At 41.1% G+C, this 26,335-nt stretch overlaps 1 protein-coding gene across 1 annotated transcript; it reads right to left on the bottom strand.

Annotated features, from left to right (window-relative positions):
• Nucleotides 1–1,296: 1,296 nt before the first annotated feature.
• On the bottom strand, nucleotides 1,297–6,747 carry LOC127305687 (uncharacterized). Its single transcript, XM_051336201.2, has 5 exons — nucleotides 5,796–6,747; nucleotides 4,555–4,681; nucleotides 4,219–4,465; nucleotides 3,476–3,655; nucleotides 1,297–1,762 (listed from the first exon to the last, which is right to left on the bottom strand). Exons 1-4 carry the CDS (start codon nucleotides 6,641–6,643, stop codon nucleotides 3,495–3,497), a joined length of 1,383 nt encoding a protein of 460 aa, XP_051192161.1. The 5' UTR covers nucleotides 6,644–6,747; the 3' UTR covers nucleotides 1,297–1,762; nucleotides 3,476–3,494.
• Between the last annotated feature and the right edge of the window lie 19,588 nt (nucleotides 6,748–26,335).

Genomic DNA, 26,335 nt, shown 5'->3' on the forward strand with positions numbered 1-26,335 from the left:
TACTGTAGGGAGCCAACTGTTGAGGATACAAGGCGACTCCTGTCTATCAACGAGTCTAGAGGCTTCCCAGGAATGATTGGCAGCATAGATTGCATGCACTGGCAGTGGAAAAACTGTCCATTTGGATGGCAGGGTGCGTACAGCGGGCATGAGGAAGGAAGAACTGTCATTCTTGAAGCTGTCATATCTCAAGATTTATGGATTTGGCATTCATTCTTTGGCATGGCCGGTTCCAACAATGACATCAATGTGTTGCACCAATCACCGGTTTTCAACCGGCTCATGCAAGGCAAAGCTCCCCGGGTGAGCTATGAGATCAATGGAAATGCATATGACAAGCCATATTATCTTGCTGATGGCATCTACCCTGACTGGGTCACATTAGTGAAGACTGTCCGTAATCCAAACTCCGAGAAGACGAGAAGGTTTGCGAAGATGCAAGAGGCTTGCAGGAAAAATGTGGAGCGCGGGTTTGGTGTGCTCCAAGCTCGGTGGGCAATTGTCCGTCACCCGGCAAGAACATGGTCACTGAAGACCATGCATGAGGTGATGACATGCTGCGTGATCATGCACAATATGATCGTTGAGAACGAGCGACCTGATGGCCGCAATGAGAACCAATGGGATTTCCAAGGTGAGCTGGTTGCGCCACTTCCTGGAGCTTCATCTTGGCAAGACTATCTACATAGGAATGTAGAAGTCACTGACGAGAACGTCTCCAAACAGCTGCAAACGGATCTGACTGAGCATCAATGGACATTGGCTGGCCATGCAGATCATGCCTAGAGGAGTACTATCTTATTTGCATGCAGACTTTTTAAAATTTAAATGTAATAACTATGACTTTGTTAAATATTATTTTGTTGTTTCGAAACTTCATATTTCATGCAAACGCGGAAATGCGTCGCGCCGCTGGAGCCACCCTAAGCTGCAAACGGACGCGCGGACAAAAACGGTCAGTCTCGCGTCCGTCGCGCGACGCAAATGGACATTTTGGACGTCCGAAATGCGTCGCCGCTGGAGATACCCTTACATACTTTTTCGGGTAGGACCACCGGTGGCACCCACGGCGCATGTGTCCTGGTGCGACCAGCACTGCTGGTCCAGCAGCAGGACAAGAGCAATGCCTGCCTCTCACGGGTAGAAGCTGCCTTCTGGACTGCCTCTGCGCAACGGTCATCACATACAAGTATACAACCACCTGGGCACGAAGCGCAATTCGTGCAACACACACGTTAGCCGGCAGCCGCCAAGTCGAGTTGGACCATACCCAGAGGACTGAAACACTGAAGTACGGAGTACTGAAAAGGCACACTAACAATTTATAATACAAGAATGACAACTCGGAAACAATACACAAACATCAATTACGCATCTCTCAGGCAACGCCACAATCTCCACAAGAGTAAGGAGAATGTGAGAAATACATATAAGCAATAAAACTGCTTTATGTATTGGTGATTCAGTGGTACAGTCCAACATCTCAAGTTTCCAGATAAAGCAGTTTTCTTAAAGTGACCACCAACCATGAAAGCAGTTTACCCAAGCATCAGGCAATGTCCCTGCAACCAACTGTAGCAGCACAGAGACAGCACCATAGATATCCAATGCAAATGGAAAAGATCACCGATGCAGAAATTAACAGAAGGACTTTGTTTTTGTGACTCTTTCTTCTTCGAAAACTACTGGATTCAGCTGTCGCAGCACCACTTACTGTCTTGATATTCCCACTCTCCAGCATCTCTCTCGAGTCTTCAGTAAACTGCGTACACATAGATGTTAATCCAAGTCAATTCTCCATACAAAATGTGGTAAGACACTCATGCAATAGCCTTATAATAATTCAAATAAAGTGCATATACATTTAGATTAAAAAATGATACTTGGGAGTATAAACAAATGGAACAAAAACTCATGTGCCAATGTGACATAGTAGAAGACGTTTACAATGTAGGAGTACATGGTATATTTGGGAACAAACTTAATGTCAGACAAGGAAAAGTAGAAAGCAGCAAATTTGAACAATCAAAGCTCTAGCCTATCACCCAACTAAATGTATCACGCAGCTTAGAAAAATTGCCATCCGGACTTCTATTTAGCTTGGACTTAAATTTTTCGAAAAACTGTTGTAGTTAGGATGACTTGCGAACGTTGAGCATTTCATAAATAAATGATGATGAATATGATATAATTACTGGGTTAGACACTTGGAATCATTTGTAGGCAGACATAAACAAGAAATAGGCATGAGTGAGACAGATTGACATGACCGAGGAAGAAAGATGGAGAAAAATCAAATAAGAAAACCAGGCTCACAAATGATAGAGATAGGTAGCCACAGCAACTGAGAAAGACAACTGAGTTGGACAGAGATAAACTAATGTCCAATCCCAATGTATAACCAGAAAAAACATAGCAGGGAAAAATGTATTGATACAATACAGTATCCTGCAAATGAACAAAAAGGGTTATTAGCTTCACAATAATAAAGATTCAACACAGGCATGATCAAAAACCACAAAAGCCGTTGCTACTGAACATAGCTCATAAACAACTACCAGATTTTACTCCTTCAGTTGCAATAGTCTACTGGAAAGACCAAAACAAAGAAGCTAACACTTCAAAAATTCGCTCACTCCAACACAATGGAGTCAATAGCATCAAACAAAAGACAAACAGATCAAGCCTATTTATCCATTGGAACCAAAGGGGAAAAAAAGCACAGTGAAATCAACAGGAACAGCCAGTTTAAACCAAATGCTCTGTAAACCAACTTATTTAGAAGGACACAGCAAGGAAGACTACACGAACGACAGGACAGTGATCAACAGAAACAGCCAGTTTAAACCAAATGCTCTGTAAACCAACTTATTTAGAATGACACGACAAGGAAGACTGCACGAACGACAAGACAGTGATGAATCCATACCGTCGCTTCAATGATCACCCCATATCACTCTCTTGCGCACTGCCTGGGCACCCACATCCCCCCCCCCCCCCCCCCCCCAACTCTCTAGCCACTTCCTGCAATCTGCTATTACCGGCCGGTGGCCGGCTGCAGATCATCCTCGTTCAAGGACTCAGCAACGAAAAAAGATAGCACACACGCCCCAGGAATCAGATGCTCGCGCCAAAGACAACACATGGGGAAACCGGTGGCAGAAACAAAACTCTACCACACCATAGAACTCCTCGTCCGCTGCCCCCACTCTCCCCAGACAGTACCACTCATATTCCCTCCACCTCTCTCCCCTTATCTGCTAGACACACCGCTGTCACCTCCAAATGCTAGACAAGAGCAGCAAAAAAACACATGAAAAATATAACGGGCTTAATCAAGCCAGACAACCAAGCTGGCCAAAAAAAAGCAAAGGAAGCGACAGCATGAATCTTGAAGAGCATCGTGGGACCACAAAACGACTGCACAAATGTAAAATCAATTAGCTGTAAAATCGAAGTATTCTTTCAACAATACCTTTAGATGCTTATGTGAACTACACAGCAGAGAAGTAAGGCATTCTGCTGCTATTATGCCCTCCATCAAAAAGTTGCCCTTTTGGATGCTTAATAAGGTCACTGCATGCATGACAGCGCTCATAATCCATCTCACGCCTCATTTTGTGATCGATCTTTCTAAATATTTTCTTGCATCCACCTACAAAGCAACAATATCAATCGCAAACATTCGATAATCAATGGATGTTAAAATTTGAAGATAACGAATTCAAACAATAAATAAGTACATAAAAAATACAATGCTTGTGGGTTGACACCAATGCTATGTTTTTTTTCTGCAAAATGTCTTCCAAGTGATGATGTGTTGTGTTAAATTAGTAAGAGAGTTCAACCTAAGATGCACAACTTTGAGGAGTATAACATGTTAGTTTGTCTAGCAATCATCAATACATGTATGTGGCGATATAACCAGGAGGCCTACTATATCTTTTTTAAGAAGAAATGTTAGTCTGTCTTTTGATAAGACAGTATATATTATTTCGTCTGTAGTGAGACCCCATATTTCAATGTAATAGAACACCCACCAAATCTTCGCCAAAAGAATACATAAGCAAAGGTTTAGATACAGGTTTGTCCCATTTGCTCATTGATCCTATGAATTGTGGATTCATTGTAAATATACCAGTGTCTTGAATCAAACATCACTCGAATACTATATCACAAGATTAATAGGTGTACGGTATCAAAAAAAAAAAAACATACCATAGCAATAGTCATCATCAATGACATACACATGTACCACACGCATAGGCTCAGCTTCTGGATCTGCTTGAAGCTTCGGAATGAGCATAAGCTCAGCAAAAAACAGCCTTTTTGTCTTGGATGTGGGTTGTGTGGCAGTCTTCTCCTCAAGAATAGCAGTGAAATTGACATGCCCATATGTAGTCCCAGACGACTCAGAGAAACAATTGGATAAAAGAGTTGTGGCCAACTTAAACTTGCGCGATTCCTAACATTTATTTAGAAGCAATTTGTGAGTAAAATAAATAACGCAATCTAAGATATTGAGATGACAAGAAATTGATAAGCTCTACACACCATCCTCTTCTTATTGTAGTGCTTTAGAGCAAGTTCAGCAAAGTGCTTTGCTTGCTGGCAAGGCTTGCTTTCAGGAAATTGTTGTAATATGTGTGCTTCCATGCCCTCGGCAGTCAAGTGCTCCTCCCTAAAGGTACAATGAGTAATCAGTTGGATCAATTGCAACTAATGACCCCAAAATATAATTGAACAGGGTGTATGACAAAAACAAATTGAATAGGGTATATGACAAAAGCAAAGAAACCAAGAGCATAAAGATCATGATAATGATAATAAGCATTGGAACTACTACCAGAGACCCAGATTATTCAATTAGATTTCGATACGGACTAACAAGTACTAGCTCCGTTCTAAAATAAGTGTTGCAATTTTCTCTAGATAAGGATGTATCTAGACACATTTTAGTCTAGTTGAAGTTGTGACACTTATTTTAGAACGGAGGGAACAGGGGTTAACCATTTCGCAATGCAAAATCCCCACAGCAAATACAACTACCAATCCAGAGATTTTATAGCAGCAAATGAGCAACAGCACATATCTAGGGAATAATATCAGTTACCCTAGTATCTCTACTTTCCCAAGTAAACAATCAGCAGCAAGTTATTTGCTGGAACAACGACAGCAGATCGAATAGCAAACCAGCCAAAAAAGAAGTTTATAAATTTTAAATGCAAACCAAACATAAATACAGGCACAATCTCCTACTGAAATAGTACATGGGTGGACCTAAAATGACCAGCAGAAAACTAGAGGCCAGCACATCCAACGTCATTACCGAAAATACGAAGTTGTCCATAGATACAGGCCAGAATTGGCCACCAGAACCTCATGGCGATTTTCTGGATTTTTCAACCCTCAAATTAATCTATGCAGGATAAATGTGGACTTTTATATGGCCGCACCAGCTAGGGCAGACTAGGACTGGTGAGTTTCTTTTGGCACCATCAGAACACAATATGACTGAATAAAACACACACATATCTCCAACTGGAACTCAACTTATGATAAATAAACACACAAACATAAAGCAGTGAATTGAAATTGTGTCCACTTGGATTCAATCAAAATTTGCTGGTGCTATACACAAGAGGATTTCTTCTATGCCTATAGTTTTAATAAGTTTGGCATGCTAACCACCGAACTGAGCTTTGATTGATCTAGAACCAAGCAAACATGAACCCACATACAGATCGTCATGAGATATGATAACTTAACAACCACTAGCGGTGAGAAGTGCTTACCTTGTGTCGCTGAATCGTTTGTAGGAGAGGAAGATATTCTCGGGCTTGGCTTGGACGATCAAGGTCAGGGATCGGACCATCTTTTCCTTGAAGGCATGGAATTCACGAATATCCTCTTCCGTCTCCAGATGGCAGTCCTTCTCTTGCATATTCTTGATGAACTCAATGTTTTCCAGCGTCACCAAATTACCCTTGTCAATAAAGGCTTGCATTTCTGGCGTATGGGCCGGTGGATGATACCACATGCGTGGGATCCTCCTCCACCTCCCAGGGGTCCTCTTTCTGGGCACGGTCGTGGATGTGGAAGGCCTCTCGACGGCCGGCGGCTCTCCTCCTCCTCCTCCTCCTCCTCCTCCACCACCTGTGAGATTCATGGACTCCAAGCCAGAGGCCAGGTGCAGAGTCGACTCCTCGAGAGCCGTGGGTGTTGCTCCTCCCGTGCCTGTGCTGGGCAGGCTTGGTTGGATGTTTCTGGACAAGACCGGCGGGGCGGACGCCCTGCCCAAGGGTTGAGGCAGTGACCAATCGACCGCCGGGATGGTTCTGGACAAGACCGGCGGGGCGGACGCACTGCTGCCCAAGGGTTGAGCCAGTGACCACTCGACCGCCGGGATGGTTGTGGGCGCAGATCCACATCCACCTGAGGTACTAGAGCTTTCCGTGCGCGCAGATCCACCTGAGTTTCCACTTGAGCCTGGCGTGCGAGAAGATGCAGCTGATCCACCTGAGTTTCCCGGGCGGGCAGATCCACTTGAGCCTGGCGTGCGAGCAGATGCAGTTGATCCACCTGAGCTACTACTACTAGAGTTTACCATATCTAGGTCGGCGGATGGGGTGGGGGTGTCCATCTCGGCGACTCGACCTCCAACGTCGTCAAATTGGACAGGGGAATTGGGGATTTAGGTCTAGGGCGGAGGAGACTTGCCTCCCTTTTGAGAGAGAGAGAGACGTGTGGTGTGGGGTCTTTTAATAAACCGAGGAAAGGAAGGACTCGGATCATGGGCCACCAGTTGATCCTGGGCCAGCCAAGGGTCATACTCGGACGTCTTTTATACTATATATAATAAGAAAGGAAGGATATGTGTTGTGCTCGGTATCCCACGTGACGTACTCCCTTCTAAGCCCATTTTATATTACCCATAATTTTTCGTGCAATTTAAATTTTGACTACAAATATAGTAGATAATAATAATACAAAGATCTACTACGATAAATACATATAATTTGATAATATATTTCATGACAATTCTAAAAAAAACTATTATTTTTTTGTTGTATATGTTTATATTTTTATCAATATAGATGATAAACTTTACCAAATTTAACTTTGACCAAACCTTATATTCAACATATTTTGGGCAGGAGGGAGTACCACCAGTTCATCGTGGGTCAGCCAAGGGTCAGACCTCCAAACCTACTCCATTAGATGGGTTCGGGTCCTCCTCCCGATTTGGGTTGGATGATGGGCGGGCCCATTTATTAGGGGCTGATTCAGATGTTCGCATGTTTAGTTGAAAGACATGGGAGGCCAGCTAGGAGAGACCAAAACCCGCGGCCCGCGTTTCTGTCATTCAGGTCCTACTTGTTTCGTTCAATCCGCACGGCGGGGAGCGAATAGGCACTCTAGCCAAAACTAGCCGAGCTGTGGCCCATTCGACGTTTATCCTGGCCTTTTCTGGTTTTAAGAAGTTTCTAGAACTTTCCAATTTGGGTTTTTCGTTCTTTCTTATGGTTCTTACTTCTGGACATTGCACAAAACTACTGAAAGTTAATGGAATAACGAAATCCATCAAATATAGCAAAACAGGCAATGCGAAATAAAAGGCAGAATCTGTGAAAATAGAACAGTCCGTAAAGACGAATTTTTCTGGAGCACTTAACTTGCTCAGATGAAAATGCTCAAATTGAATGAAAGTTGCGTACATATCTGAGGATCACGCACGTAAATTGGCAGATTTTTCTGAGTTACCTACAGAGAATACTACTCAAATTCGTGACAGCAAGAAATCTGTTTCTGCGCAGTAATCCAAATCTAGTATCATCTTTACTATCAAAGACTTTACTTGGCACAACAATGCAATAAAATAAAGATAAGGAGAGGTTGCTACAGTAGTAAAAACTTCCAAGACTCAAATATAAAACAAAAGTGCAGAAGTAAAATAATGGGTTGTCTCCCATAAGCGCTTTTCTTTAACGTCTTTCAGCTAGGCGCAGAAAGTGTGAATCAAGTATTTTCAAGAGATGAACCATCAACATCATAATTTGTTCTAATAATAGAATCATAAGGTAACTTCATTCTCTTTCTAGGGAAGTGTTCCATACCTTTCTTGAGAGGAAATTGATACTTAATATTACCTTCCTTCATATCAATAATAGCACCAACAGTTCGAAAAAAAGGTCTTCCCAATATAATGGGACAAGATGCATTGCATTCAATATCCAAGACAACAAAATCAACGGGGACAAGGTTATTGTTAACCGTAATGCGAACATTATCAATCCTCCCCAAAGGTTTCTTTGTGGAATTATCAGCAAGATTAACATCCGAATAACAATTTTTCAATGGTGGCAAGTCAAGCATATTATAGATTTTCTTAGGCATAACAGAAATACTTGCACCAAGATCACTTAAAGCATTACAATCAAAATCATTGACCTTCATCTTAATGATGGGCTCTCAACCATCTTCTAACTTCCTAGGAATAGAAGTTTCAAGTTTTAGTTTCTCTTCTCTAGCTTTTATGAGAGCATTTGTAATATCACTACAAGAAATGTGTTGACTTGCGACACTCCATTTTCGTCACTGGATCGTCACTACATTTAATATATGACGTTCTTATGACAAAAATTAGATCGTCAAAAACGGAGCGTCAGTAATCAACGAATGTGACCTTCTACTTGAAATCGTCATGGTCGTCTATGACGATATTGCATTGTCATAACATCTATGACGATCTAATATCGTTACTAGCGATTTTTCCATGCCATGTCAGATCTTACGTGGCCAATCTACGTGGCAAAATTATGACGAAATCAAATCGTCGTAATACAAAATCAGCCCAGTCCATTTCATTTGTCAACATGGGCCAAGCCCATTAATACCAGCCATTTCGCTAGACCTCAACCTTTCTTAGCCCATTAGCCTTCTGGGTTTTGCCTTTATTGGGTCCGTTTGTTGTTAGGGCCTCAGCCTCTTAACAATCTTTTTCAAGTTTATTTGGCTTCTCTCTTTCCATTTCCAATTCTCAGGTTTATTTTCCTACGATTTAACAATAATTAAAAACAAGTAATTTAATCAGAACTGAAGAATACAAGAAATCCAAATCCGTTACACTATTTCCACGGCTTTAGTCAGATAAATACAATGATAACATAGCTATCAAACGCAATAATAACATAGCTATCAAACGCCTGTCAACTGCATTAGCATGACCTCTCCCAACCTACAGGTCCGCCTTGTAGCTGCTGCATCATCAGGACTTCTTGTAGGCAAGCTAGATAATAGTTGATGTGATCACGGCAACCTGCCAACTGCTTCCAGTGTGCACCGCTCGCTCCAGCATTATTTCCCAACAGATGGCTACCTACAACCACCTGGCCGTGTAGTTCAGTAACAGTAGCACTGAATCTTCCTGTTCTTGTACTGCTCCTGCAATTCGAAAGTTTTTAAAAATTGTGAGATAAGCAAACATGTCAGAAAGATATCGTCATAGTTCTTCTACAATTGCAGCGTCAAAATAATAGAATGTTCATTATAAGAAACACACATTACAGAACAAGCTGGACTACAGTTCGAAAATATCAAATTTCAGAATTGCCTTTTATAGAAACAATATAGACACTTGACCAAACAAAATAAGCAAACATGCGGAGCAGAATAACCTCATTTGCTAAAGAAATATTTGCCTTTGACTACTACATACAACTTCCAAGTAAGCCAATACACCACCAGCAGAATCAAGATTGTACCCAAGATAAGAACTCACCTGTGGCCAAGTATGTTGCCAGTGGCATCTTCTCGAATAACAAGGCCAAGGTGTTAAAAGCAAACTCAAAATAAGTTATAAAAGCTCATGATGTACATATTAAGTACTTGAGGACCTGGGCTACCAAATTGATGATAGAAACGAATTTTTTTAGACATGGTATACTTATATGGCTATACATAAACCATTAGTAATACTGCTACTGGAGGAAAATATCATGTATACATGTGGTATACTATATGACTATATAGTAAATTAGTAGTACTACTACTGCTACTGGAGGAAAATATGATGTATAGTATATCAACAATGTATACAACCGAGACCATGAGAATAAGAATAATTCATTAAACAATACTACTAGTCTACTGCATCGCTTAAAAAAAATTCGCTCAAATATAAGCATGTACTTCTTCAGAGAATGCATGACTTGGGACATTACTAATTTTACAGAGATCATTATCGCTTATATCAGACTCCAAACAGAAAGGAACATGTACAGCGGTGACCATTAAGGAACATAACATAGACTGAACCATATGCTCATACAATGCTATGCAGACCATAGATTCCATGTCACAGAATAACGTCACGCTAACATGGCCTATCAACTTGATAACAAAGAAAACCAAACACTTATCTACTCCATAGAAGGAAGTGCCGCTGCGGAGAACTCACACTGCAAACGCGATGCCGTGGCCGTGTTTGATGCACTCCATCACACAGGTAAGCATCAGGTCTACTCCTTCACATCTGAAAAATAAACAAAAGAACAATAAGCATCATTGCTCAGTTATTGTGTTTCTTTCTTTGCTCAAACAGAAAGTTCGCAATAAAATGAGACTATTCAAAGCAGAAGCATAATTATGTATGACCCACTACTAGTTCGTTGTAGGCCCAGGTCTACCACAATTAGATGGAAAACATGGAGTACAGAAACCTATAATGATTACTCCTGGCTTCTTCACAAACATTATGTATGATTATAGAGAGGCAACCAGTGACAACATATATGTTACTAGAACAATTCTAATTCTATTATTAAGCAAATAAGAGCAAATTTAACTAGCAGTTAATCTCTTAGCAGCCAGCGTGAACAATAGAACAACAAAAGGGGGCATAACTACCAGCAAATACTCTATTGGAGAGAGACAAATAGTACGAGTAATTGACAGAAACAAAACACTATTAGTGAAAAAGAAACAGGTAATTGACAACAAGATATAGAAGGGAGAAATGCTTATTTGGTTGGATAATACCTATCAAGCTAAAGTCAACTACTGCACATGACTGCAGTAATGCTATCGACCCATGCTATGTTAGGAAAGTATCATGCAGTGATCGAACCATGTTAAATAGGTTAATAAAGTTGATGTAGCAACAACATTATAAAGATAAATGAGCTCGACCCATGTCAGCAAATTGTATTGACAGAAGTGCACTTGAAATGCTAATCACTTACAAGGGGCATATATGGATGGCTTATAATGTATACTAATGAGATAAAGAATTATTTGAGGGAGTAGTTATTAGGAGAATATACAGTAGTAAAATAGTAAAAGAGCAAAGATCATAGATTGCATATCACAGATCATTGAGACATCAATCATGGGTGTTTTAATCGGCAGACCGTACAGATATATGAATGTCTGAAATGCGCAATCCTTTACAGTATGTACAATCGGTTACGATCTTTGATTTTGAACGAGACATTCAGATAAGTGGTGGAAGAAATTGTAGATAGAATGCAGAGCCCATCAAACCTCATTCTTCCACAGGACACCCTAGACTGAGAACATCACGAGAATTCACAAAACCATACCCTCGTCGCTAGCAACCTTCTCACTTGCCCTCCAGCTCATCAGCAACATCACGTCCTCCTCCAGATCAGGAGGTGACTGATTGTACCCCTTCCTCTTCTTCACAGATGTGGATACCTGCTAAAAAGCACGGGCTACCACACGGGGAGGTTGGTGATGGCGAGCTGGCCTGGTGAAGTCGTGGTTCGGTGACCCCGTGACCAGATCCGCCGTGAACTATGTCACATCGTGTGTACCTGCACAGATGCGGACCGCGTAAACGAAGGGTTGAGTATGAGCCGATGGGAGGGGATATAGAGGAACCGAATCAGGAGAGGAGGGGACAGGGAACCTCAGATCTGGCGCACGCGATGTCGGCGAAGCAGGCGCCACCTAAGGCCACCATGACCATGAACTCCTCGGAGGAGATGAGTGCATCGCCGCTCTTGCGAGCGCCGCTGATAGACTCGTGCGCGCGCTAAATATCGAAGATGGCGCTGATGCAGTTGACGTAGACCTCGACCGCTAGCTAGAAATCATCGATGACGAAGGCTTCCATCGCCTTGATCTCCACATCCGACCCAGACTGGTTTGGCCTATGACAAGATCCGAAGACCAGGAGGGCAGATCTTCCGGTGACGTGAAGTGGTCCATCCCAGGTCGCGCGCCGCCGCCGAGGCCGGCCATGTCGGCATATTGGGCACACTGGCGCTACCGCCGCGGCCGAGGACATTGTTCACGGTATATTGGGTCACGGAGAAGGTGGGGATCTGGCTCTGGGAGGGCCAGATCTATGCGGAATCGGAGAGAGAAGGGAGGATCGGGAAATCGGGATCTGACGAGATGGAAGGAAAGAGAGGAGTAAGTTTTTGGTGGGCAGTGGCGATGGCGGCGGTTGGGGGAAATCTAAAGGTATAAACGATGCCCCCCATAGGGGGCTTCACAGCGATCTGAGAATGTGGACCGTCGGATGCATCCAAGAGGCAGTCCTGGCCGTCCATTATTTTCACCCTAGCAGTATAAAACCGAACACCCCACAGTGGAAACCCTAGCCGCCTCCTCCCCAATCGCCTTGCCCCCTTCTTCCTCCCCAATCGCATCGCGAGCCGCCGACTCCCCATTTGATGCCCCCCATAGGGGGCTTCACAGCGATCTGAGAATGTGGACCGTCGGATGCATCCAAGAGGCAGTCGTGGCCGTCCATTATTTTCACCCTAGCAGTATAAAACCGAACACCCCACAGTGGAAACCCTAGCCGCCTCCTCCCCAATCGCCTTGCCCCCTTCTTCCTCCCCAATCGCATCGCGAGCCGCCGACTCCCCATTTGTCCTGCTCCCCTTCGCCTCCTCCCTCCCACCACGACCCCTCCCCTCCCCACTCGTCCTCTCTCTCTCACCCACCTTCTGTTGCGCCACACTGCTCCTCCTAGCCAGCAGGAGGAGCTGCTCGACCTGGAGTCTGCGGCTGGCGAGGAGATACGAGGCGGCGGTTCTCCTTGTCCTCATCTCTCACCCAATCCCCACAGCCCCTCTCTGGAATCCCCTCACATCCTGTCCCTTCACCTCCACCACCCAATTTGCTAGTCCCCTTCATGGATGGAGCAGCGAGCAAGGAAGGGAGGGCACCATGGCTGAGGTGGAGCTCGACGTGAAGCAGAGTGCCATGGCTGAGGAGGTGAAGCTCGACCTGAAGGACCACGCGGGGAAGATGAAGAACAGGGCAGGGGCCGGCATGGATTCTTCGTCCAGGCTATCCAAGTAGCGTGACAGGGAGGATTTCCTCGCCGTCCTCGCACAATCCCCAGGTGCAGCGCCATTATTACCTTGCCTTAACATCCCCTTCCATCAACGTCTCCTTATTTACTCACCTATTTTGAGGTTGGAGGTGTGCACGAAAGGTGTTTGAGTAAATGCCCAAGGGCAAAAACTGCTCTGTGAAGATGGTAATTTATTTGCAGCACGGAATTGTGGCAGTTCATGCATTAGAGGAACTCAGATCTAAATATTATGGTTAACTGAAGCTATAGATACGTCCATACATGCACACATGATTTGTTTTCTTCTTTCTTGGGGAATTTTTTCTTTTGCACATTCATTGAAAGTACAATATATTGGTTAACTGAAGCTATAGATATGTCCATACATGGTTTCTGCTCCATATTTAATGAAGTAATCAAAGGATGCAAAATTATCTCTTGCTGGTCTAGGAACACTTGCTCGATTAATTATTATCTGTATGTGATTGATGAATTAACAGGTTATGAAAAGAGCAAGCTCTACCTTTTTAATGCTATTTTGTCGTCTCAGTTACTCATTTCTTCTAAAATTTTCAATCGGCTATTACTTACACATAATATATTTTCATCTCTTAGTTATGTGATTCTCATTTGCAAGCTATCGCTAATGAGATGTATGAGTGCTACATTATTATTTTTGCATGAACATATCAATCATTGCTTGCCTATTTCTCTTTTGAAAAGGTGCAAAATTTTGGGTTTTTAGAGCTACAGGTGTGTATTATGGAAATTGTTAATGTGATGTTGGTGAATTCTAGGGCTTGCCATGCCACTTGGAATGGTGGACGGCCACCTGATCGAGGCTCTCGAGCGGATCCCAGCTGTACACTTTCTTTACCGCGTGAGATAAAAAGACAGACAACTCATATTGGATTCGTAAGGTGGGTTTTCGCTCATGTTACTTTAGACAGAGACGAAAGGAAAAATGAACACTCGGGTCAGCGACGCTATCTCCATGGGGATCAGGGTGATGTGCTACAGATTCCACTCCCAAGACCTCATCGCTGACAGCATCGAGACCGTCATTGGCGCACAACACTATGACGCCAACATCTCAGTACCTGGATGCGACAAGAACGTGAGTAAGCATAGTATGTTGTTGTCTTACTTCTTGAGCTAACTGTTAAGTAGAGATTCAAACTATAGCTCTCATTGCTGCCTCATTACAATGCTCAGTTCATACCTAAACGAAATTGGTCTATAAATTCGGATGGGTTTTTCTTTTACTCTGCCAACCCATCCTACACTCTCCCTGGTTTGGTTCCTAGATGTGAGATTGGCACTTCGCTTTGCTGAAAATTAGATTACAATAGTATGATTTTTCTTTGAATGGGTGAATTACCTCACCTCTCTTGAGAATCACTATTTGGCATCGTGGTGCTTCAAAGAAGTTAGGAGTTCTATCTCAATTCTTGATTATGTTTTCATCCCACCATGAACAAAATCAGTGGAGCAATGTTTGCGAAGAAAAATCACTCGAGTCCTGTGCATCTCCAGTACTTTAATTTATAGGATAACTATGACATCTAGATGTTTGTGCGTATGAATTTAATGGTGCTTTGCTTTGCAGATGCCAGGTACAATAATGGCAATGGGATGTCTTATTCGACCAAGTATCATGGTTTATGGTGGTACAATTTAGGTGATGTTACCCCTGTTTCCTTGTTGCTAAATGTACTGACTACTGATGCGGTACTGCTCTTGCTTAGTTCGTAGATGTGACTTGTTGTGATGAAACTGAACTGTTTTTGAGAATTACAAATGATCATGCGCATACGTAACAATTAAATCGAGCAATTTGTGCTGGAAACATAGTTTAGTGTAGTTGACCATGTGTGCTCGCATGCTTGTTAATTTAATCATGGGTTTGGACTTTGGTGTTGCTAATCAGTTTCATAATCTATTAAATGTGTGCATTAGTGATTCAGTGTTGTTTTTATGTTTTACTGATAATTTTCTAACTTCGAGATTTTGTTAATGCAGAAAACTCTCAGGGAAATTCATATGACATAGTATCTGCTTTGCTGGTAAGTGTATCACCTTTGAGCTGTTCATCAACTCCGTTTCTTATTTTCATGTAACTGTGTATGCAGCAATGTACTTCTTATGCTTACTTATCTTGATGACTATGCAGAGCTACGGAGAATTTGTTAGTGGATAAATCAGTGACAAGGAAAGAAAGAATGTGCTCCACAACTCATGCCCAGGGGCAGGTGCATGTGGCAGTATGTACACATCAAATACAGCGGCATCCGCAATTGAGACTATGAGCATGAGCCTTCCATTCAGGTGCAAAGCCTTCCATACATGTGCAAATTATATCTTGAAACTTATTACTTCTAGGCAAAACAATGAATCCTTCTTAAGTAATTTCACTTTGATCTGCCTTTGTATATTAACTAAACTGGGAAATGGGAATATCACTTTGAGCTATCAGTTTCTTGTTGGTTGATTTTTATTCACGAAGAGAAGCATGGGCTCGTGGAAACCTACAAGAATTTGGATAGCTGGTATTTTCCTGAACCATTTCCGGTGTAGAGAATATGAGCTTATTGCTAGAGAATAATATTTTCAATTTCTTTGTTGGATCATGCTATTTAGTTCTTAACTGTTTAGCTTCGTATTTTACTGAATTTTATGCTTAAGTATTGGCCACAGCCACATGAAATCTTTCAAAAAAGAAACTAGAGGCTTAGTTGTATAGTGTATTAGCGTGTTAAATTTGGAGCGCTACTTCTCCATTTAGCTATGCTCTAAGACAATCAGTAGCAGGCTATTCTGAAGTGCATAGATGGCAGCGGGAAGTCCTGATGCAGTCATCGATCCAACAAGACTCCAATAACTGAATTGCTTCTTTAGACTGCCCTCTACCTGTAATAAAATGACCACACAAATAACATATATGCATGTATACAGAATTAGAAATGGCCAGGTAAAGATCATTTTAGAGCAAACAAAATCAATTAGCATACCTTTAATATTTCAATTGCAAGAACCAATGATGTCGCTATAACTTCTCTATTGTGCAAGCAACAAAATGGGTTAAGGACGTCCAGGTAGTACTTTGCTCGATTATTCCGTTTGTGGAAAAAATCCAAGATCATGAGGTTCAAAAAGCCTGTTCTAACGAATTGTTAAACGGGCAATGCCTGTAACTTCCCTGTGACTCTGGAAATTTGTGACAACTAACTTTAGTAGATAGTGAGTTGGAGCTCCTGAAAGGTATTCAGTAAGGATCTATGTCCTGTTTTGAAACTTTGGTTTGTCAAGTTATCAAGTCGGGCTCCTATGCTAGCATGGATCTATTGAAAATCTGTTATGGCTATCTACATGCCTGGAACATCTATGATATTCGGCTTAGGCACTTTTTTATGTATGCCCAGTCACATGCTTTTTTAGATGAATGGCTCTATATCAAGTTATGTCTCTTTATCAAAAAAAAATCAAGTTATGTCTACAAGTTTGAGCAATATATTACCTCGGTATAGAACTATATTACTTCTTAAAAATGTTGGTCTGATTTTGTTTGTTGTGGTCTGCCATATGATTATAATTTTTTACTCCTCCAGGTCTTGGTTAAATGATTCGATTTATAGAGGCCATTACACAAGTTCTGGTTTCAGATGATTTTGCTAGATCAGAATATCAGATACAAATAGAAGAAGTGGTTCAAGGTAAATCGAAACTCAAAATATACGTTGTTGCTGCCTGATATGTATATTCTTTTGTTTGCTTTGTCCTATATAAATAATACTACATGAAGCGGTATTTAGCATTGCAGGATAACCATCGGTACAGATGGTGGAATTTAAAATTATGGGACTTTGTCATATTAATCTCAACACCTACTGAGGAGCAGGTGCCTCACAGGTTTGTAGCGTTCATGGAGATGCAATTGTTTTATAATTGATTTTTAGTTCACCCCATGCTATTTATGAGACTATGGAAGAAATTAACGAACAGATTGAAAACATGAAACAAATACAAGATGCTTTGTCAGCTCCTATTGGCGCATCTGCTGATTTTGGCAAGGTAACTCACTTGCCATTTAGGGTTTATAATCTTAAGGTTGAGACTTTCTCCTCCTCCAATGACTTTATACCGACATGGGCATATTTTTGGAACTCATTTTTGGTAGCCAAACAATAGTTGTCTGTTAGACATTCAGGTTTCAAGTTCCAAAGCCATCATAAATTAATTCTACTTTCACAATATCATGACACTTGTGCAAATTTGAGTCCTACTGAATATTTGTTTTTATGCAAATCATACACAAGCTTTAGTTAAGTAATATACATAAATGTTCAATTCAAACAGAGATGTGCAGTTCAATTTATTTATGAAGTAACATATGTTTCGTCCAAAGTCCAAACTGAGGGTTGCTTGGCCATGCGAAATAATTATATAAACATGGAAAACTGCCAAGAAAGAAACAATAATAAAATATCCTTTTGTTGAAACAAAAAGATACAATATATGATGATTCCCAGTGAGACATATGTGGTATTTTGTCATGGTGTAATTTAATCCCGACACCCAATACCTGGTATTACTGGACGTTCACGTTTTGATTTTGTGGGTGAGATCATCAAGAACAGCAATTAGCGAACTGAATTTGACTGTGGGCAGCTAATACACAACATATACCACACACTTGTGTGCTCACCTCCCTCGCCTCTTTAAGCCCTGCACTCCAGCTTGAGACCTAGAGTACCAGGTAACACATGACACTTGAGTGCCCCTTTCTTTGCTTTCTTGGATATGAACGATTGGTATCTAGGTGGTAAGTAGGATGATAATTAAGCTACAAGTAGAATTATGAGGATATTCTAGACTATAAATACCTGAAGATACTGTTGAGAGACCTTTTTATTTGAGAATGTTCCTTTCTATTTACATGTTACAAGATAAATTATTGCATTGCAATCTTTTCTAAAAACTACTCTTTGGGGCACTTCTGATGGGATATTATCTGTGTAGGATTCCAGTTTGATTATGTTTATGATTGGTCTGTTCTTAAATATCAGTTGTCACAGATGATCAGTGTTCCACCACGTCATATTGTCAGTGCATCCAAAAGTTCAATTTGCGTTTATCTGTGGTGATAAATGTTTGGTAGATGTTCCTAATCTGGTGTTTTACGCCGCTGCAGCAGGACATCTTAGAGGCGTGTCTCCAATTGCAAGTTGTCTGATAGATGTTCCTATTCTGGTGTCAAGAATTGAATACAAGGATACCATGTAATATTTTCATGTCCGCCTATGATCGATTTGTATAGTTGTTTAATATAGCCTTCTAAAAAGTGATTATAATTTTGAAATCTGTCGAGGGGTATGTATAAATTGCTGTCTAATCCTGTAGTGGTCTGCTTTATATTGTTTCCTCATTATGTCTGTGATCTAATCGTCGTTTTATTATGCACCGAATCTTATCTGTTTGAAATTACAATACGGAAACCATTGAATGGTATCATATTGGCAGCTCCTTTTATCACCGTTATAATAGATAAACATTGGCATGAGCTTCACGGGACCGTGCGCCAAGGCGCACATCTAAATCTAGTGGAGGAGAAGACGAGGGGTGGGTGGCGGCGGTGGAAAGATGGCTAGGGTTAGAGAAGACGAGGGTGGGTGCCGGTGAGGGATAGTCTTGTGTGGGAGTAAGATATTTTCTTTCGCATGGCGGGGAAATGGGCCGATTGGCGCGCGTCCGATTTCTATTTCCCGTGGTGTGTTTTAGTCATCCAATATTCAGTACACACCGAGTGTTAGTTTGACTGCCACTGGACCCATGTTTTAAGGTCCCACACAGCAGTGGCTTTGTTGGACGTGGGTGTTATATTGTTGGCTATCTTGCCCTATTCCTTAATCTAAAATTTCGGTACATGTATATGTTATAAATTGAACCTCTTTAAGAAGTTCTATAATTTCTTATGCTCGTACATCCAGGCTACATAGACATGACATGTAGGCGAATTGATTAGGTGTTAAGTCCAGTCATCATTTTGTATCAAAAAATAAAATCCGATATACAATTACGACGATCTTAATTCGTCGTAATCGCCTAGAATAACATCATAGATCGCATGGCTCGGGTTATGACGATTTCATGCTAGGAAATAATGATGTTTATATATACATCGTCATAATTTTCTAGGGTTTTGGCTCCCTCAAAATAGCTAACGACCATTGAGTGTGAAATCATCATAGAATCATGACGATTTTATCCAGGGTCACCAAGAAAATGTCACAAGTCAACACATTTCTTGTAGTGTATGTTTTGTAAAGGCAAATTTATAGCACTAGCATTGGGACTTTTAGCAAGTTTTTGTAAGAACTTTATAACTTCAGAGATGTGATAATCATCAAAATCTAAACCATTATGATCTACAGCAATGAGATCATTGTCCCCAATATTTTGAAAAATTTCAGCAGTTTTATCACAAGCAATTTCAGCAGTTTTAGCAATTTTAGCAGTTTCAGACAATTTTGCACGCTTTGCATTAGGAGTAGAAACATTGCCAACACCAATTATTTTACCATTGATAGTAGGAGGTGTAGCAACATGTGAAGCATTATCATTACTAGTGGTGGTAATAGTCCAAACTTTAGCTACATTATTCTCTTTAGCATTTTCTTCTTTTCCCCACCTAGCACGCAATTCAGCCATCAATCTAATATTCTCATTAATTCGAACTTGGATGGCGTTTGCTGTAGCAAATGACTTAATATATTTATTTTCATTAGGCATAACTTTCAATTTTAAAAGATCAACATCAGCAGCAAGACTATCAACCTTAGAAGCAAGAATATCAATTTTACCAAGCTTTTCTTTAACAGATTTATTAAAAGCAGTTTGTGTACTAATAAATTCTTTAAGCATGGCTTCAAGACCATGGGGTACATTCCTATTATTGTTGTAAGAATTACCGTAAGAATTACCATAACCGTTACCATTATTAGAAGGATATGGCCTATAGTTGTTACTAGAATTATTCCTATAAGCATTGTTGTTGAAATTATTATTTTTAATGAAGTTCACATCAACATGCTCTTCTTGAGCAACCAATGAAGCTAAAGGAACATTATTAGGATCAACATTAGATCTACCATTCACAATCATAGATATAATAGCATCAATCTTATCACTCAACGAGGAGGTTTCTTCAATAGAATTTACCTTCTTACCTTGTGGAGCTCTTTCCGTGTGCCATTCAGAGTAATTAATCATCATATCATCAAGAAGCTTTGTTGCGGCGCCTAGAGTGATGGACATAAAAGTACCTCCAGCAGCTGAATCCAATAGGTTCCGTGAAGAAAAATTCAATTCCGCATAAAAGGTTTGGATGATCATCCAAGTAGTCAGTCCATGGGTAGGGCAATTTTAAACCAAAGATTTCATTCTTTCCCATGCTTGGGCAACATGCTCATTATCCAATTGCTTAAAATTCATTATGCTACTTCTCAGAGATATAATTTTAGCAGGAGGATAATATCTACCAATGAAAGCATCCTTTCATTTAGTCCATGAATCAATACTACTCTTAGGCAAAGATAGCAACTAATCTTTAGCTCTTCCTTTTAAGGAGAAAGGAAACAATTTTAATTTTATAATGTCACCATCTACATCCTTATACTTTTGCAGTTCACATAGTTCAACAAAATTCTTAAGATGGGCAGCAGCATCATCAGAACTAACACCAGAAAATTGCTCTCTCATAACAAGATTTAGTAAAGCAGGTTTAATTTCAAAAAATTCTGTTGTAGTAGCAGGTGGAGCAATATGTGTGCATAGGAAATCATTACTATTTGTGCTAGTGAAGTCACACAACTTAGTATTCTCAGGGGTACCCATTTTAGCAATAGTAAATAAAGCAAACTAAATAAAGTAAATGCAAGTAACTAATTTTTTTGTGTTTTTAATATGGAGAACGCAAACAAGATAGTAAATAAAGTAAAACAAGTAACTATTTTTTGTATTTTTGATATAAAGAACAAACAAAGCAGTAAATAAAATAGGTAAAGCAAGACAAAAACAAAGTAAAGAGATTGGAAGTTGTCAACACCCGGATTTTTAAGTCCAGATGCCTATTATTTTCATTCATCGCAATCCCAGGAATATTGTTTTTGCGAGACATAATAGATTAATATCACAACACATCATTCATTACAACGCATAATTGTCTTACAACAAGGGATCACAGGATCCAGTCTCATTACAATACTAGTTGATCTATTGATCAATTACAAAACACATAGCGGAAGCGAAGTAGCGTAGTAGTAGTCCATCTATTCCATAGGCAACTGTTGACGTCAGGAGTGATCCTAGTTGTCGTAGACGTCCTGCTGTCCTTCTTCCGGGTTCTGGTACTCGTCTTCATAGTCTGGCCATTTGAATAGCCAGGGACACAGCCGTGAGTACTTTAAAGTACTCGCAAACTAATACTAATGTAAGTAGTATCAACTATAATAAGGGGGTTCTAAGCTCTAGTTTCATTTGCATAAGGCCAGTTTTATTTCATAAGCACTTTAGTAAACAAAACCTCTTCATTTGCCTAACTTACTCAAGTGGGAACATTAGTGTCATTCCCACAACTCAGTTGTGATTCAAGTCAAGTCACCATTCACCATTCAACCTTTTCAAGAAATTCTGACACCGGAAACTGTATGGCCTTTCCAACCGTCCGTAACCGTGGACACGGCTATTCGAATAGGTTTATACTCTGCAGAGGTTGCACACTTGTGCCACAACATTTGATTACATCCGTCGGGGATAACCCCGAATCATCATAACTCAGTACGCGGATCATCAACCTTAACCTTTCACTTATATATCCTAGTATAGGCACCTCTCCCCATGAGCTTGGCCTCCCAGTGAAGACAGACAGTCAGCCTGGGAACTGCACAGGGCTTGGGCCATACATTCACCTCATATCACATCATATCACGTCATTTCTTTTGTTGTAGAGGCAGCTTTCGGCATAACCCCAATGACGCTTGTTTAGAGGGAACCCATACTAAGACACACAAACTTCCAGCTAAGCCCTACCCATAATCAGGTATTGTGGGGGTACTTGTAAATTGGAAAGGTATCGCATCCAAACCAATATCAGTTTTAATCAAAAATCACCATCTTCTCTTAGTCATATCACCTTTCAAAAATCATTCAAAAACAACTTCACTTCACCAAGTTCCCATCTAGAGTAGTCAAGTTTTATTTGTTAGCAATAGCACTAATCATGAGGGGTGCTAACTTAGCTTTTCTTGCTCTAGGCTAAGGTGGTACTCTTGTACTAATCCAATACTAACCAAGTGAATCATGAATCAAAAAGTACTTTGATAAAACAAAAGTAAATAAAGCTTGTAAAGTAAAACTGGGAAATAGGATCATAAGCATAAAGTAAATGGGGTAATGCCTTGCTCATGGTGAGCTTTGCACTTTGCAAGAGTATTATCTTGCCTTGGTTGGGGAAATGATCAAAGTGATCTTCTTCTCCTTCTTCTTGGTAGAACACCTCCTCCTCCTGATAGTCTCCGGTACTAGCGTCTAAAATCGAATACGAGGTATACAATCACCACACTAATCTTAAATACTAAACTAAGCACAACATAAGTCACACAAGCTAGGCTAGCCTCACATATTACTATTAAGTTGGTGGATTTGTTTTTCTTAATTAAGAAACAATAATTTCCTCTCATACTAAATTTAGGTGTTTCTTCTCCTTCTTTAGAGAAATAGATTCCTCTCATTAACTTATTAAGATTTAATTTCTCTCATGAAAAAGGATATGACCTAGGTTGACCAAAGTCAACCTCTTCATACTTATCATTTAAGAAAATAATTTAAATGAGGTGGAGCACCTCATGTATTTTAATCCTAACATGGTGATGATTTAATATCATCAAACAAATCTTATGAGAACTAAATGACCAAAGTCTCTATCTCATAATGGAATGTTTGTGACAAGATTTAAATGAGATAAATACTCTCATAAAATTTCTAAATAGTTTTGGACAATATCTTTGACTAGAAATAGCCAAATAGTCCTCTAATTAAACTAGGCCATGATCACCCAAGGTAACCATGCCATATTTTTGCAGAAACAATTAATGTAAGTGAAATGTGATTTATAGGAGTTGGAATCAACTCAAAATCATTTTTGGTTGATTTTTAACAATTAAACTAAGGCAGAAAAGTTCCTTTCTTATTTATTTTCTCACTTTAATTCTATAACTGATCTAGGGTTCAAACCAGTGGGGTTGGATGGAGCCTTTCATGCTCTTTCCAAAAATATAAAGTTTGTCAAAAATGGTTCAGTGGTTTTGAAAATATTCAATTTCTAATTCAGCATCAGTATTGAATTTTACTGAAAGTGTTTAAATTGAATTCAAACGAGATGGGCTAGGCGGGAAAGGATTTGGGCCGCAGAGGGGGAAAAGGTCTGGGCCAGCCCAACTACGCGCAGATGCGCCGTGGGCTGTCTGACAGTGCGGGCCCCAGCTGTCAGCCTGTTTTAAACGATGAACCGGTACGCGTGAGTGGTGACCGTCGGATTAAAAGTTGATCGGGCGGCTCTGGGTCATCCTCGTCGGCGACGAGCTCCGACGAGCTCTAACCCTAGCCGGCGGCCAGGAGGGTCCAGGGAGGAAGGTTACAGGTGTCTAGCGGGGTCGGCGAGGCGGGCAAACGACCGAGGCGACGTCGGCGAGTCGAGGGAGGGTCGCGGCGGCTCCTGAGGTGGACGAATTTGAGGGCTCGATCTTCCGCGTCTCCGGCGAGCTCTGGTGGTGAAATTGGGGCGGCGTGGTGGCTAATGTGAAGGGGAAGAGGTGCAAGGAGAGCAAGGAGAGGTAGGGGAGCAAGATGGTGTGGAGCTTTGAGGCAGGGGCGCCTTCCTTTTATAGCGGCGCGAGGTAGCCGAGGGTGCGGGGCAGGTCGACGGTGTTGGGATGGCTACAGTGGGCTAGCGTCACGGGCGAGGGTGCTGCAGTGTTGGCGACGTCGAGGCGGTCACGACGAGCGTCAGCGCGCTGAAAACGGAGCACGGGAGCATGCTGGCGACGTCATGTACTGGCAGTACGGTGGCGGGCGATCGGCGATGATGCCGTCGTCTACAGGGCGAGCGCCGTCCAATGGCGATGTCTGGGAGAGTGCTGAGGTCATGGCGATCCTGGGGGAGAGAGGAGAGGGCCGGGAGTGGTTTGCGTCGACGAGGACGGGCGGTGTACTGAGGCGCTCGTGGCCATGCCGGGTGCACGCGCTGGCGAGGCTGGGGGCGGTGACCACGTCACGTTCTGGGCATTGTCGGCTTCTCTTTGACCTGGGACCATGTCTGGTGAGGTCAGGGTGATGAGGTTGACTGTTTTGACAAGGTTAGAGAAGTAGGAGAGGACCAGGGGCAAGTGGTGGCAAAGGGGTGATCATGGTGATTGGCATTGTCATGTCCTTGAGGTTTTGGTGCAATGTCCTTGTCTCTGAGGTCATGGCAAGGTTGAGGGAGGTACCAGGGTTGGGTTTGGCAAGGTTAGCATGGTTGAAAAGGACTAGAGCTTGTAAAATTTAAATATGGCCAAGGTCTATGTGACACATACCATGTACTTGGCATAGTGGTGTGAGGATGATCATGGCAAGGATGTGTGAGGTCATGGTGGGGTTTTAGAGGTACCAAGCACTATAGATGAGCTCAAGCTAGAAAAAGGGGAGGAGGTACAAAGTGGTTGGAATAGTGGTGGTACCCTAATTTTACTCTATGTAACAAAAATGTCACATGCAATGGTCTCACTTGGGTTTGAATTTTGACCATCTTGCTGCATGGATAGGTTCTAAATGATATTGGGCAACTACTCATGGCATTGGTTTGAATTTTGGAAAAGATTTGTGAAGATTCTAAATTTGGAGGGAATCTAGAATTGGTTTCAAAGTGGCATCTTGGCTTGACTAATGTGAGCAATGGTCAACTCTCTGGTCAAAGTGGTCAACATCAAAAGTGTTCACCTTGATGAGGTCTTGGATGACATGGCTTTGGTTGACCAAGTTTAGTTTGAAGAAAAGTCAAAACCAGGGGGTAAAGTAGTGAACATTTTATAAAATGGCAATATGATCATTATCACATGTATGTTGATTTTGAGATTTTCTTTGATTTGATTTTGGTTTCTTTGATGCAATTGTGTTTGTTTATCATATATAAGAGTTTTACAAACAATAGATCAAGCAATGGTGGCCTTTGGTGAAGATTTGCAAAATTGGTCTTATGTGTATGTGAGTGAAATTGGGATTATCTCACCATTTGATTTCTCTCCATTTGATTTGACTTTTCTTGACTCTAATGTGGTTCTTATTAGTTTAGAAACATTTTCCAACCATTGAAACCAATTCAAATGGTCTTGCTCAAAGATTTGCAAAAATGGCCATAACACATCAGAGGTGATGTGTCAAATTTCATTATTCTTGTTAATTGTTCATCTTGCTTCCCTTGGGCATGGGTTAGGGTCAATTTAGTGTTATATTAGGTTGAGAGATGGTTTCACATCATTTGGTCAAGGTTTAAAGGCATAGATCAAGAATTGGGTATTATGGCTATGTGTCACATATGCCTCTATGCATATGTTGCATTTGAGTTTTAATTTGACTTGGCTTGACCCAAATGGTGTTGTTGAGTGTTGAAATGGTATATAGGAGTGATCCCACCATTCACCACAAGACTTAGGGTCAAGATTCTTAAATTCACAAATTTGCTATTTTACTCTCATATGCCTCTATGGCATTTTTAGTTTCTTTTTAATTTCTTTGGAAACCACTTGGAATTGGTTTGATAGGTACTAGGTAAGGTGTATGAAGGTTTTCCAAACCTCTAAACAAAGTAGAAAAGCATAGGGTAAAGATTTATAAAAATAGCCATAGGCACATATACCTTTTTCTTATTTAATTTCCTTTTATTTCATTTTAACTGGTATGGTGAAA

Source organism: Lolium perenne, chromosome 6 (assembly GCF_019359855.2).
Source record: "Lolium perenne isolate Kyuss_39 chromosome 6, Kyuss_2.0, whole genome shotgun sequence".
Taxonomy (NCBI): domain Eukaryota; kingdom Viridiplantae; phylum Streptophyta; class Magnoliopsida; order Poales; family Poaceae; genus Lolium; species Lolium perenne.

What these genes read in the sequence shown, in the direction of transcription:
- LOC127305687 (XM_051336201.2), bottom strand. Translation starts at nt 6,643, where the DNA reads ATGGACACCCCCACCCCATCCGCCGACCTAGATATGGTAAACTCTAGT. An exon ending in ACTACAATAAGAAGAGGATG is followed by an intron (nt 4,466 to 4,554) that starts GTGTGTAGAGCT and finishes AATAAATGTTAG; the next exon opens with GAATCGCGCAAGTTTAAGTT. An exon ending in TGATGATGACTATTGCTATG is followed by an intron (nt 3,656 to 4,218) that starts GTATGTTTTTTT and finishes GTTGCTTTGTAG; the next exon opens with GTGGATGCAAGAAAATATTT.